The following is a 15,507-nucleotide window of genomic DNA, read 5'->3' on the forward strand; positions in this document are numbered from 1 at the left end:
CCCTGTTGCAGGAGCTGTTCCCTAAAGTAGTTTTTTTCCCTGTATTGTTCAGGGTTTCTTTCACCCAGCTGTTTGGGCTCTCCCCTTGTAACGAGATGGAGAGGGGAAGAGGCTGTGAGAATAATGGGCTGAATACCTGTTCACTCCTATGGGTAGCAAGGACAGAGACCAGACACCTATACACTGATGTGTATAAAGCATTTAAAGGTACCATAAAGGTACCTCCCTTAAGCACTTCTCAGTCTCCACCTACTTTCAGTGCAGAGGGACTTCCACAAAGAACTACTCTCCTGTGCTCTTGTCCAGTCTCCCCTACATCTTTTTCACTTTTTCAAACCTTGTTCCTGCTAGCTTCACTTGATGCCCTCTGTTTCTTGCCTTGAGAGAGATGTTAAGCAGTTGACCCCTTTCAATGCCTCTCAATTTTGTAGACCTTTAATATACTATTATATGGAGGTGAACACAAATTTTTTCGCACCCATCTTTTCTACGTATGGGAAGTTTTGGCTAACTCATTTGTTGCTTGTACAGAGTCTTTTCAAACCTTTTGTTGTCTAAGATAATCAGAAAATCAAGCCACATCAAGCCTCAACAATCTTGCGATAGGTCTTATCAGTCCAAATTAGTGTTTTTCAACCTTATCCACTTATTTACTGTTCTAATGTCTATTTTCAATTCAAGCAAAGCTGTTTGTAAGAAAATATTTCAGAGAACACTCCAGGGTGTTTCTGTTCCTATTATTTATCTTAGAGTTTTTGTTTAACAAGTCAGCGTAGTGACACCTGACAAAACATTTTCCTTTTTGTAAAAATACTTACAGGGACTACAGCTCAGTTATCCCTCTGGAAGCAAGCAGGCATACTAGGAAGGTGTTCCAAGTATACTGGACAAACCTTGTGGCCAATGCAAGGCCACACTGGGAGCCAAGTTGATAAACAATACTATATTATAGAATCATAGAATCACAGAATGGTTGAGGTTGGAAGGCACCTTAAAGATTACTGAGTTCCAACCCCCCTGCCTGCCATGGGGGGATACACCTTCCACTAGACCAGGTTGCTCAAAGCTCCATCCAACCTAGTGTTGAAGAATTCCAGGGAGGGGGCATCCACAACTTCTCTGGGCAACCTGTTCCAGTGCCTCAGCACCCACGCAGTAAAGAGTTTTCTCCTAATATCCACTCTAAACCTACCCTCTTTCCATTTAAAACCATTACCCCTTGTCCTATCACTACACTACTGTAAAAAGTCCCTCTCCAGCTTTCTTGTAAGACTTATTTTCTCCAGGCTGAACAACCCCAACTCTCTCAACCTATCTTCATAGGAGAGGTGCTTCAGCCCTCAGATCATTTTTGTGGCCCTCCCCTGAACCCGCTCCACCAGGTCCATGTTCTTCCTATATTGGGGGCCCCAGAGCTGGACGCAGGACTGCAGGTGGGGTCTCACCAGAGCAGAGTAGAGGGGGAAAATCACCTCTCTTGACTTACTGGTCATGCTTCTTTTGATGCAGCCCAGAATACAGCTGGCTTTCTGGGCTGCAAGCGCACATTGCTGGCTCGTGTTAAGCTTCTCATCAATCAACACCCCTAAGTCCTTCTCCTCAGGGCTGCTCTCAATCCTTTCTCCACCAAGCCTTGTGTGTGATTCTTGTGCTTGGGATTGCCCTGACCTTGCACTTGGACTTGTTGAACTTCATGAGTTTGCACAGGCTCACGTCTCAAGCCTGTCAAAGTCCCTCTGGACGGCATGCCTTCCCTCCAGCGTGTTGACTGCACCACACAGCTTGGTGTCATCTGCAAACTTGCTGAGAGTGTGCTCAATCCCACTGTCTATGTTGCCAACAAAGATGTTAAACAGCACCAGTCCCAATACTGAACCCCGAGGAATGTCACTCCATATCAGCAGCATCATTCCATTTTGGAGATCTGATTAAAAGCTGATGCATCAAACATCTGCCCAACTGTAGACTCTAAATTATAGTATTGATAGAGAGGAATTGACATTTTAAATTCCAGAACTAGAGTCCTCAAGCTCCTCACAGCAGTAACTACAAATGGGTAGGATTATCAACTTCTGTTGTTTTGCGTTGTATTGGGTTTGTGTAGCAAGGTCTTGGCAGTGGGGGGGCTACAGGGGTGGCTTCTGTGAGAAGCTGCTAGAAGTTTTCCCTATGTCCAACGCTGGCCAAGGCCAAGACAATCAGTGACAGTGGTAGCACCTCTGTGATAACACATTTAAGAAGGAAAAAAACCCAGCTATGGCTCAGTAGCCAGAGAGAGAAGAGAAGTGAGAGGATGTGAGAGAGAACAGCCCTGCAGGCACCAAGGTCAGTGAAGAAGGAGGGGCGGGAGGTGCTCCAGGCGCCGGAGCAGAGGTTCCCCTGCAGCCCGTGGGGAAGACCATGGTGGGGCAGGCTGTGCCCCTGCAGCCCGGGGAGGCCCACGGGGGAGCAGATCCCCACTTGTAGGCCATGGAGGACCCCACACCAGAAAGGGTGGATGCCCAAAGAAGGAGGCTGTGACCCTGTGGGAAGCCTGTGCTGGATTAGGTTCCTGGCAAGACTTTGTGGACCCGTGGAGGAGTCGTCCAGGCCGAGGCCAGTTTGCTGGCAGGACCTGTGACCCCACAGGGGACCCACACTGGAGCAGCCTGCTACTGAGGGACTGCACCCCATGGGAGGGATGGACCCACGCTGGAGCACTTCGTGAAGAACTGCAGCCTGTGGGAAGGACTCAGGTTGGGAGAAGTTTGTGGAGGACTGTCTCCCGTGAGAGGGACCCCAAGCTGGAGCAGGGGAATAGACTGGAAGAAGCAGCAGCAGAGACAACATGTGATGAACTGACCCCAAACCCCAGTCCCATCCCCAACCCCCAGTCCCATCCCCCTGTGCCTCTGGGGGGAAGTAGGTAGAGAAATCAGAACTGAAGTTGAGCCCAGGAAGAAAGGAGGAGTGGGGGGAAGGTGTTTTAAGATTCAGCAGTTTTTACCCTTTCCTTGTCTTATTTTGATTGGTAATAAATTCAGTTAATTTCATCGAGTCTATTTCACCCGTGATGGTAACTGGTGAATGATCTCTCCCTGTCCTTATCTCAACCCACAAGCCCTTTTATCTACTTTTCTCTCCCCCGCCCAGTTAAAGAGGGGAGTGATAGAGTGGCTTTGGTGGGCCCCTGGCATCTAGCCAGGGTCAAACCACCACATGCATTTATAATGAATGGAATTGAAGTCCAAGTTTTTATATGCAATGCAGAGTTCCCAGTTAGTGCAGCCACTGGAAACCTAAGTAGTAATACAGCAGTTACTACTCAACCATCTTTCAGAGCATACTCCAACTTTATTTCCTGACGTTCTTCAAAAGGCACACTTAAAGTATCATGCTTAATATTTCAAAAGCTTATGAATTTCATAACATCTCTTTCATAATACCATTTGAAGTTTGTTTTAGTACTCTGAAAAATCTCTAGCAACTCTGTTTAAGCAGTAGTTGCCATCACAGTAGCAAATTATGCCAAAAGCAAAGACTATTTGAACACTGTGTCACAGTAAAAGTGCAAGTACACTACACAAAGGAATGTGGCAGCATTCAGTAAAGACTGGAAAAGCTCGTCTCTAGACCTATCAGGTTCTAGAGGTCACACAGAAATACAGAAAAAAAATAAAAAGTGAATCTTGATCATTTGGTGCTTATTTAATCATAAAATCACCTAAAAAAATTTTGTAATATATACACATATGCAGACTTATTACTTAATCCTTATCTTGCCAGTTTTTCAAATGTTCAGTTACAAAAATTGAACTGTAGGATTACTTTCCTTGCTGGTATTAAATACTGAAAAGGAAAACCAATATTAAAATATAGTAGATATTATATTATTATGTTGTTTGTATTGGCAAAGGGATCAATACTGGTTGACAGGGTACTGACAAAACTCAGATTTGGATGGCTAGGTACAGCGATCAGATAATTACCTTTGCACATTTTGATTAGAAACACTCAAAATGAACATAGATTATTAACACGGTGTGATTTTGACTTTTGGGTTGAATAATTTCTTTATGCTGCATTTTCATCTGAATAATGAATTTTTTTCTGAATTCTGAATAAAGCTGAGAACTGAATTAGGACAACTCTTAAACCTCATTAATCAGATTGATTTTGCCCTTTTATTTTGTAATTAGAAGTGTAAGTATCTTTTGTGTTACACTGTGGTATTCATCTCCATTCTAAAATTCAACTAGAAATAAACAACTTTGATTAGTTTTCTACAACTTCCACTGATAGCCAAAGATTAAATCAAGTTACTTTGACCCACAGTCCTTTTTTGCAACAAAATGCTCTTGAGATTTTTCTATACATAGCATTATCTTCGCAATGCAGTGATTGGTCATCTGGCTGTTTAAGTGTGCTGGTGCCAGGCTGCAGAACAAACTATTTTCGTGAAGATCCAAGTGCTCATAAACCACCTTTCTCTAATAATCTAGAAAATAATCAATGGGGAAAGATATCAGGGACTCTTAATCTAAATCCATCTATACAAAGAGGACTCAAACTAGCTTAAAATTAATTTACCTAAGGACAACACTTTGGAATTGCATGAAGTAATGAAAGCACTGCAGAGGGGGTACAGGAACAGTGTGTTAGGTGATTTTCTTTTAGGGTGCTCCATTTAAGGCTATACAAACCTCCCCCTGGGAAAAGTAGCATTTTTAAAAAATACATGTGTATATACACACACTCTCTACACACACAGGCTTTAAATATGTAGTTTAAAACACCACCGACTCTAGTGTCAATGTGTGCCAAATAAGCTGTTTTCTTGTACATGTTCTACATTCATCATACTTGAAAATATTACTCTGAACTGACAAAACACTAGCAAGAATAACAGATGTACAGAGCTGAATATCTGGGTATGATTTTATTACGGTCTACCTTTAAAACTTGAACTTGACCTTCAGTAGTTATGTCCTTCAAAAGGTCACAAAATGACTGGCATAAGTCAGTAGCATACATCTGAAATTAAACAAAAAAGAAGATATTATGCAAACACGTTTTATATCTAAGTATATACTTCAAAACTCAACACATTAACTATTACCTGTGTCCAAAGACACAGCTTCTCTTCAAAGATCATACTTACTAAAATGCCCATCTTTTCTTAACTAATTAAAATCTAATCTAAGCATTTTGTTGGGTTTTTTAACATTGTTTTTTAAACATTTTTAACATTTTTAACATTGTTTTTTAAACAATCTCAAAAAAAAGGTGTGAGAACAAAGCATAACATTTATGATCACAATTTTAATCTCGTAGGATAATTAGATAACTACTACCCCACAGAGGACCTTTCGGGTACAAAAGTACTAAATCAATCCACAAAACACTAATTCTAAAGAATAATCTGTCTCAAATCTGATTTGATTGAGTGTCCACCACATGCCATAAAGAGCTAACATTAGAACAATACGTTGCGTACACATATATGAATAAGAGTATACATGTTTGTGTGTACAATGTTTTCCAACATGAGAGAAAAAACAGCTTGCCAGGAGGGAACTAAGGTGCTAATATGAATCTTTATATAATGATAACATACCTGTAAAAATTCAGATGATGATAAGAAGATATAAGCATTGATGATCTTAAAGCAATTTTTGAGGTTTTCTGAACTCAGCTCTGGAAAAAAAGAAATCACATTTCAGAACCTCATCACCAAACTGAAGTACAACTAAAATGATTCACTTCTAAAAGTCTTTTTCCTCACACAGCTTTTAAGTGCCAGATGCCTACAAACAGAAAAAAAGTTATCTTAGAACCATTCACATTCTGCCTCCTTGCCAGACACAATAGCAAAAGAGGATGATAACAGCACCCATATTCTCAAATGGAAGCACAAGAAATCCTATGAACTCAAAAGCCAATGCTAATAAAAAAAAAGAAAAAGGTCAATTTTTGGATGCAATAGTGGGCTAAGAAGATACTAAAGATGGAACAAATGAAATGTACTTAAGAGACCTGCAATTACTGATAAACGATGTCTCCCACATTTGAGTCAGTAGATGCTGAGTAGAAAGAGTGAAATAAAGATTGCAGTTCTGCTCTTCTGACTCAGGTGCCACATCAAATGGCATTGAGCTTTTAGACTGAATCACAATGAGCTTTAGGCCATACCTTGAGTATTTCAGTAAGGAAAGCATCTCTATTTAAGAGACAGGTAAACACAGGAGATGGTATACAGTGGCAGTATGAAGAGAGAAAAAAAGACATTTCTTCAGGCAGTACTTGTAAGACTGTTTTTAAAAATATTCACCCCAGAACATCTATAAACGCAATTCATAGCAAAACAACATGTTTCAAAGATGCACATGGAGGCTGATACAAGTGCAAAAAAACCAATAGCCCTCATAGTCTGAAAACAAAACAGAAGACCGTAAAACCTCAAAGGACTTTCTAAATTTTCTTAAAACCAGTTTGGGAGACAGATTCTTCTTGGTAAAGTAAGTGGACTCCTCCTCCACCACCTTTAATTAATATGCTAACAAAATCATCATGGAGAGCCAACAGGAAAATACTTTTAGCTACGTTTTAGATGAAGTTTCTTACCAGATGAAACTAACACTAGCAGCTGGCTAAGACCTGGTATGTCTTCCACGGCTTACATGAACACAGCCTGCATTAAAGTATGGCTTACACCGAGTGATGCTAAAACAGAAAAACTTCCACAAAAAATACATCACATGACAGAAACTATGGCTGGTTTTCCATTGTAACATCTGAAAAGTTCTGGGGAGTTTTAGCAGTTTCTCCTCTTTTCCCCTCCCAGTTAGAAAGAACATTATGCTCCTGTTATCTGACATGGCCATTGGACAGCTTTGAATGCATGACTATTCTTATGTCTCAGTGCCTGGACAGGTCATGTCTTGCTATCACTTATTTTGAATTAGATATTTTTATTAGATATTACATATCTTGACTTGAAAAGAGATTATTTTGCACCTACCCATCCAATGTCCTCATCAAAATATTACAATACATCTGTAAGTTAGCTTTAATAGCATGTTACTAGTGTTACAGATTTCTTGAAGTTACTGCATTCTCCATAGAGGTCTGCAGGTTTTTTTGTCTTATTGGATACAACTGTATTTCAAGTTTCAGACACTGATGTCAGACAAATTGTAAAGAAATGATCATATAAACATGATGTGCTACCAAGATTCCCATCACTTTCCATTCTGTGGTAACTGATACAAAGGTAATAAAGTACAAGTAGCAAAACTGCAAGAAGTAAGTTATTTCAGTCCAGAAGGAAAAAACAGATAAGACAGATGTTGTGGAAATGACAGAATTTCAGTCACTCACCTGCGCATAAAGGTCAATGCTTAGTAAAAGCATTTTTCTAGAAAGGCATTACCTTCAACTGATTACATTTAAAAACCAATTATGCATCAATTTTCTTGCCAGGTTTTCCTGAATCAAACATATCTTTTTCTGAATTAATTACTGCTCTCCTCCGAGGTTTGCTTGGGATCAGAGGAATTATTCCAGTAATCTGCCTTTTGCCATTACCTGTACAAGTACAGCACAGGCACATTAAACCTGACGCTTCTTGAAACAGTTATGTCATGACTTTGACCATATTCCCAACCTGAAAGTCTATCAGATTCAGCTGTCATTTTAAGCAGTCTCAGTGCAGAAACGCATGCATCCTGAGAGAATGAATGTATTTCTCCATTCCACATGATTCAAGCTGCTGCACTGAGACATGGATTAAAAAACCTCTGCAACCCCTCTATAGGGCAATTATATTTCAACACAATTTAAGCATTAGCAGCAGTGCTGGTATGAAAACCAAATATAACAATTATGCTGAGAATGATTATTGTACACCAGTGATAGCACCACAGTCTTTGAACGAAGGTCAGTTGTGCAAGTGAAATCAAGTCTTCATATCAAATACAACATTCTACTCCTGTATCTCCAAGATTTAAGGATAGCACTGATCACTTTAAAAGGCAAATCTAATTGATTTGTACAATTCCTCTGACAGCCAGTTTCAACAGCAGTAATATTTTGAAATGACTATGAAAAGCCCTTTTCAGAAGGACAAATTACCTGGAAAGGAACAGCTACATATTACTTTCAGACTACTTAAAAAAGAAGAATCCAAAACATTTCTGTATTTTTCCCCTTTCACTTGACTGTTAAAAATTAACGGGATGTCACTGCACTGACACATACCTATAGTGACAAATGCTACAAGCCTATGACATGGCCATGACAAAGACATGTTCAAATAATGAAAAACCTAGTAGGAATGAATGAATCACTAAAAAGCACCCTCATTAATTAAATCTCAAACCATTTTTTACGCATCACACATTGGAATTGCTTGCCAACAGATAAGCATGTTTTTAAAAAAAAATCTCCTAAAAGATGCAAGTAATTACTTCTCTAGGCTGTAAATTTAAGTTAGAAATTAAAGTCAAAGAATGCTGAAGGTATATTCTTGTCAATAAGACAATCAGTTCCAGCATAGAAAGTATGAGAGGCAGCAGCATAGAGGCCTTTAAAGTTCAGGTTTCTAAGGTATTACTGTTTGGACAGGAAGCAATGACAGACAAGCAACTGCTTGTGCAGTACATAGTCTTGGCAAGCATCTTAAGAGCACTTAAAAAAAAATGTGCATCAGATGATACATTCATTTGTAGTCATCTAAACATGCATTCATCAAGGAAAATAAACCACAACGACAGTTTTCTATTAAGTGATATCCATAGCACACTTCAAAAGCTACCAGACATAATTTGTGCACAGTAGATCTCACTCAGATTTATATCACTTTGCTGAAGAAAACATACTGTTGTAACAAAGAAGTCACAAATCAAGTTCTGTACTTTGATGGTTAAGCTGAACGCCCAAATCCAACAGGAATCTGTAGATGCTCAAAGAGCTCTTAAGGGTCCTGAATCAGAACAGGCAATCTATCACTGTAGACCTCCTGAATTTTCTGAAAAAATACTGCGTACAGTCACAATCAAGTCCCACAGGACTTTTCCCACAAAGGCAATTAATGCAAAGCAAAAGCTATAACACAACGAACAACAAACAACCTGAATAATACACAATCCTACAGCCTGTTGTCTGTACCTTCTTAAGCATAATCAAATTGTCTGCTTTTATAGAAATGGTTATCAGTATTATTTTCCAGAGTCCCTTTGGGTCTGAGTTATCAAAGCTGCACTGTATCTATTTACATATACTGTTTAATTCCCACAGAAGTTTGTTCCCTACTATTGTATATGAATACCTCTGAGAAGTAACATCCATACGAGACTTGTAAAATGCTATCATCTGATCAAGAAGAAGATAAAATATCTTCTCTCCCTCTCTAGTTTGATGACTTCATGCCACATTTGTTTCCTCCCCTTCAGCAAGACAGGGTCTGCTATATATCTCTAACATCCAACAATTTCATGTATGAACCCTCCCTCCCTTCCAGCTCTTCTACTTCTAGTTCAGCCATGCTGACTTCTAATAGGACACTTTTTCTGAAGGCCTTAAATGCTGATGGAGCAGCTAAACACACCAAAAAACAGTTACATTACCTGCATATTACAGTAATTCTATTCAGTAAGAAAAAATTGTGAAACTAAAGGTCAGGAGGTTCACATTCCTATCACTATATTTTCAACAAAATAATTTTCTGGAGCACCTTACTGCTAGTTCTCCACCCTGCTCCCAAAGACATAAGCAAGGCAGTCATCTACACAGAACTTCCCTTCACCAGATCTGCCCTTTGGCTTTCACTTTGATACCTTAACACTGAATTGAGAACCAGTCTCAGAGAGATTTTCTGTCATGCCTTATCTCAGATAGTTAAGGAATTTGCAATTTTGAAACTTTAAATTTGAGGATCTCAAATTTGAATGGATTTCTCCATTTGTCCAACTGAAAACATAAAACTTCACAGTTAAAACACCTTGCCCTGACAGTTACATCACCATGGTGAAGATAGCAAATGTTTGTTCTTGAGTGCTGGAAGTTTCAGGTGAATACTGCCACTTGTACACTGGAGAAACTGTACTACAGAACTAAACCTGAATGGTTATTTAATCAATTAAGTTTAATGAGTATCATTAAAACTCAGCACATTTGGTGTTAAATTTCAGGAACTTCTTAAAAAAACCTCTGAAATGATAAACTGAAATCTGTCTTATCTTTTGGGTACAAAGCAGCTTAAATTAATTAAAAAAGAAACTAGGGTAAAGAGATAATAAATATTAAAGAAGATGAGGAAAGTCAAACAATAAACCCCTGTTCTTTATTTTTTAATAGTTACAATTTTGCAAGCTCCCTTAGTTCTTGTAGCCATAGCAGCATTACTTAATGCATGAACACCACAAACAGTAGGGAAAAAAACCCTTGAAGTTTATTAGTAAAATACTTACCAAGAAGAGCAGACATGTTCTGAAATATTTTCAGGAGCTCAGGTGTAAGACATGGACTATTCTCCAATGTCACTAACCTAACAGATGAAGCAAAATAGTTTTAGATTATCTATGAATAACACTGAGCAATAATTTTGACAGATGTAAAACACTGTGTGACAATTACTTGAAGTATATTTCAAGTGCAGCAGTAGTCCTTACAACACACCCATCTTGCTAAGGTAGGAGAAGAAAGAAAAACATGCTACTATCTTTTTATAAAGACAATGTAACCTCCAAAATGCAGCAGTGAGAATGTCAAAGTACCCAACTTGGGAACTCAGAGAAGGTGAGTAGAGAGGCATATTCATGGTGTAAGGACAACACGTGTAGAGCTCTACACCTTAGAGGAGCAGCTGTGGTGGCAACCAGATGAAAACTTTTTTTTTTTTTTAGGTCTGAAATGATGCATTGATTAACACACATAGAAGCATAACTATATGTTCAGCATTGTTTGTATCAATTTAAAATTCCTGAGATTTCAAAACAGTAGCTATAAATTAAATTCATGCTTAAAAGCCACAGAACATATTCCAGTTTGTTCCTAGATCTTAGGTGTGGGATTACTGTATTTAGATAACATTTCTGATTATGTAAAGTATCTTAGTTGTTCTCCTGCTCTTTGTTCAAGAAGCCATTAGAGTCCCAACTGTCTCTCTGCCAGCTCCATCCAGTTTCCTCTGATGCTCTAGGGCATCTTAAAATACCATTATTCTGCATAGGCATCAGAGTAAAAAACTCAAGATCAGCATTATTAAGAACATACAAATAAGTTCTGCACAGACACATTAAAAAGGCCCCTGTCTTAAATTTTATGAGGATCTTGCACTTCGACTTGCTGCCCCACCACCACCAGCATTATAAATCCTAGTTTCACTGCACATAGAACAAATAATTTGTAGGCTAAGTATTTGTAATTCAAACAGCAATCTACTATTTAGATTGAAGGAATCCCTCACTATTTCAAGACAAGCTCAGGATTTTCCTATTCTGCAGGAAAGAGGTGCTGAATTCAGTCCAGGTTACAGTTTACTCCTCCTAGAGTGTCAACTGCACCAGAAACAAACAAATTAGGCTCACGGCAAACTGATCACAGTGACACTTCGTTTTATGTTCAGACACCAAACAGCTCTAGATCTGGAAGATAACTTCTACATTTTACTCTTGGAAACTCACCATCTCTACCAGCAAAGTATGCACACTATAGTGAGCCTAGACTATTTGTCTTGTGTTCATTACCACAGTAGAACTGTATCTCACTAGCAACTGCCTGAAAATGGGTTACTCAGTTATTTTATTAGCCTCCTAACCTCCATCTCTTCTCAGCAAAGGTATGATACAGATAATGTCAAGGTAAGATAACAAGAACATAAAAAACTTTGACTGTGTTAAGAATTTATATAAGGTTGTGGTTTTTTTTTCTGGGAATACAAAAATAATATTTTAAAAATTAGGAACTGATGAAGAACATTCTTACCACAACTCCAAACCATCTTCCAGAAGATAGACATGTGGAGGCTGAGAAACATCTGTACTCAGCTGAATAACTGGAAGTAGAAAAGGATAGAGATTTTTGCTGTCTGCTCCCAGACCCTGTAAAAGTAAATAAAAAATGTAAAATACTTCAAAACCCTCAAATCCAGCATTTCAACAATAGCACTGAAAAAGATCTGTGATGTTCTATTCACATACTGTAAACATGCATTCAAGAAATCAAAGGTTGAACTTGCATCCATTTCATACAACAACAAAATAGTCTGGTATTCAGAAAACAGTTTTCAGAAAACAAGCAGCTTTCCAATGGTCTGCAAGAAAAAATTATGCACAATACACATTCTTAAAAACATTCACTGCTCGTTTTCTTTCTGGGAAAAGTCACACCTCTAATAAATACTAAATGACTAAATGCTGAATAAAATGTTCTAAAGATCAAGAAAAGAATTACTCTTTGGACCCTACCACATGCTAAATCTTTTGACATATTCTAAGAATCAAAAGAAGGGTTTGTTTTTACTACTACACAAAGATTCCCAGACTGATGACAGTGAATTATTTCTTAAATGATCCATGAGCCACTCACAAAGATGTATTCCCAAGAATGCAGAGTAAAGACTTTTTCAGTAATCATTTAATAAGAAAACCCAATTTTTAAAAATAACCTAAAGTTAACTATTGTTAAATTAAAACTAACCCTAAAAGGAATGGAATTCTTAAATTTGGAACTACTGCCTATTTTGTAACATTACTACTTCAGGGAACTGACATTAGTTGAATGCTGGTTTTGCATAATTATTATATTTGGAAACTATTAAGTTTAAAATTATTTGACGCTTCTAAGCTAAGCTTCTTTGTGGATTAATTCATTTAAACAAACTTGTCTTAAAAGAAAAGAATCTTCCATAAATCTGGCTAATATCTGTGTGTCCACCTATACTTTTGGCCTCCACAGGCACCAGTAACAAGAAGTTTCACAATTTGTTGATTATGAAAATATATTTTCTCTTTGTGTGAACCAACTCCACTTTTAAAAGAACTCTATTTTTTCTGTTAGTTGTAATATCTAGTCATTCCCCTCCCACTTTCTCTTCACTGTTAACCTCTATATAATACTATCCTCTTATTCACGAGTTTCTGCAAGTTCAAGATTGCCTGCCTATTCAGTCTGTTCCTGTATGCACACTGCCCTACATCCTAGAAGCATTTCTCTTCATCTTTGCTAGTCTTACTACATTTTTTTTTTTTGAGATATAGTAGGGGTTGGAGAAGTGGGGATGGCATATAGTCCATATTAAAGAAGTGCTTAATAGCACAGATTCTGCAGGCAATATAGCCATGTTTTATTTGTCAATGTTTTCTCAGGAATATACTATATTTTATTTTACTGCCAACAGCACAGATATTTCTATATATTTCAAGTTCAAGGATTATTTAATTATACCACACCTTGAATACTGTGTTCAGTTTTGGGCCCCTCACTACAAGAAGGACATTGAGGCACTTGAGCATGTCCAGAGAAGGGTAACAAAACTGGTGAGGGGTCTGGAGCACAAGTCTTCTGAGGAATGGCTGAGGGAACTGGGGTCGTTTAGCCTGGAGAAGAAGATGCTGTGGGGAGACCTTATAACTCTCTACAACTACCTGAAAAGAGGTTGTAGCAAGGTGGGTGTTGGTCTCTTGTCCCAAGTAACAAGCGATAGGATGAGAGGAAACGGCCTCAAGTTGTGCCAGGGGAGGTTTAGCTGGATATTAGGAGAAATTTCTTCACAGAAAGGGTTATCGGAAAAAAATCTACAGGAAAACAATGGTCTAAGAATCATTATGTTCAGATCTATTCTCAGTATTACTATCACTTACTGCATTTAGAAGCCACAGTCATGAACAAAGGCAAGGTGATAGTAGACCCTGCCTCACAGATGTTTTAATAGTTCCAGCTATTTTGTTTTAAAATGGACATTAAAAAAAAAAAATACACTCAAATATAGCTAAAAATAAAACTATGAGCACAAATAAATTCTCAAAAAAAAAAAAATCAAAGAAATTGAAATACAAATAACGGGATGTGATACAAATTGACTACCTAAACAAAGCAGGTAGCTCAGAGCTGCTATTATCTATTTCATGTAACATATGAACAAAGCAGAAGAGAACATCAGAAAAGCTAGGAAATTTAAGAAGGGATTAAGTAAAATATTTCTTCCCCATATGCTATATAAAAATGTTTCAGAAATTATTGTAAAAGGACATAATAGGTATCAGAGGTTATGCAGTAGAATGGTAATGGTAAAAATGGTAACAATAAAAGGGTCAGAATTCTAAATAAACAAGATGACCCACAATTAGTCAATGCTAACAACACCCTCGAACAACATTACACCTAACAGTTATGATTTAAACAAGTAACATTTGAGGCTAATCTGACTAAAATGCAAATGTAAATAACAGGGAAAGTGAAACTTGCGGTGGCCTATATCTTGGCTTATGATTTAAAAATGGCTCATCTTCACATAAATTTTGCAACCAAAATAGAAATTCCACATCCCTGGGAGCTGAATGGAAAGCAATGGGGAAACTGGTGTGCTTACACTGGAGAACCAAGTCTGAACCATACAAAAAGATTGCGACCAACACTCCTAATGCTGGCTGGCAAATACAGGAAGCTAGAACAAGCTCTTTACATAGGCTATAAAGTCACTAAAGGAAGTCCAGTTCCAAGATTACAAAACCAAAACCCTGCAGAACACAAGCAAATCTGCCTGAAGAACTGCTTTTACCGAACAAGCCCCTGGAAACAAAATACTTAAGTGCGTAATATTAGCCATGTTTACCTCCACTATCGGAAAGCCATGTCTTCACTGTAAGACTGAAAAGCATTTAGAAATAGTCTATGAACCCGAAATACAGCTTAATTTTACCTATATACATATATACACCCCCACACAGAACATATGGGCATATCTGAGAAAGAACTGTATGAGATATTGACATGTATGTGATTCTGACCCCTTACCTGGACAAGATGGATTAGGGTGGTTAGAATGGCACATCGTAGCATATTGTGCTCCTCACTCTGTTTCCAAAGGAGTGGTAAATACTGAACCAAACATCCTACATATGGTCGTATCTGAAGTTTAGAACACAAATTTGGTTCTTAATGCATGAAACAAGGCTATTAATTTGTCCCAAGCATTTCTCAAATATTTAAGAACTGCTCTTGTCACAGTAAAAATACAGAGTTTGCTTTAATTTACTCCTCTTTCCTCCTCCTAAAACACCATATTCCATATTCTGTTGACAGTATTAACTTCTGACTGCACAGTTATTTGAAAAGAACATATTACTTATGGTAACATTTGGGCATGGCAATCAATCTTAAATAGTAAACAGAACATAAAATATACTTAATTTGATAACCAGAGATATTTACATATTAATATATTCTTCACTTAGTATTCCTAAGTAACAGCATCCTTTAAGAAGACCAGAAACAGTCCCAGTTTTAAAAAAAAAAAAAAAAAAAAGC

At 37.9% G+C, this 15,507-nt stretch overlaps 1 protein-coding gene across 1 annotated transcript in view; it reads right to left on the reverse strand.

Moving 5' to 3' along the window:
* The window catches only part of IPO11 (importin 11), a 106,516-nt gene that overhangs the window by 43,361 nt on the left and 47,648 nt on the right, over window positions 1-15,507 (reverse strand). Inside the window, 5 exon segments of the mRNA XM_009645807.2 lie at window positions 4,933-5,013; window positions 5,597-5,676; window positions 10,449-10,525; window positions 11,965-12,080; window positions 14,995-15,108. Of these exon segments, the coding sequence (XP_009644102.1) occupies window positions 4,933-5,013; window positions 5,597-5,676; window positions 10,449-10,525; window positions 11,965-12,080; window positions 14,995-15,108 (468 nt within the window).

The sequence above is a fragment of the Egretta garzetta genome, unplaced genomic scaffold, assembly GCF_000687185.1.
Source record: "Egretta garzetta isolate BGI_Z169 unplaced genomic scaffold, ASM68718v1 scaffold659, whole genome shotgun sequence".
NCBI classification, from domain to species: Eukaryota; Metazoa; Chordata; class Aves; order Pelecaniformes; family Ardeidae; genus Egretta; species Egretta garzetta.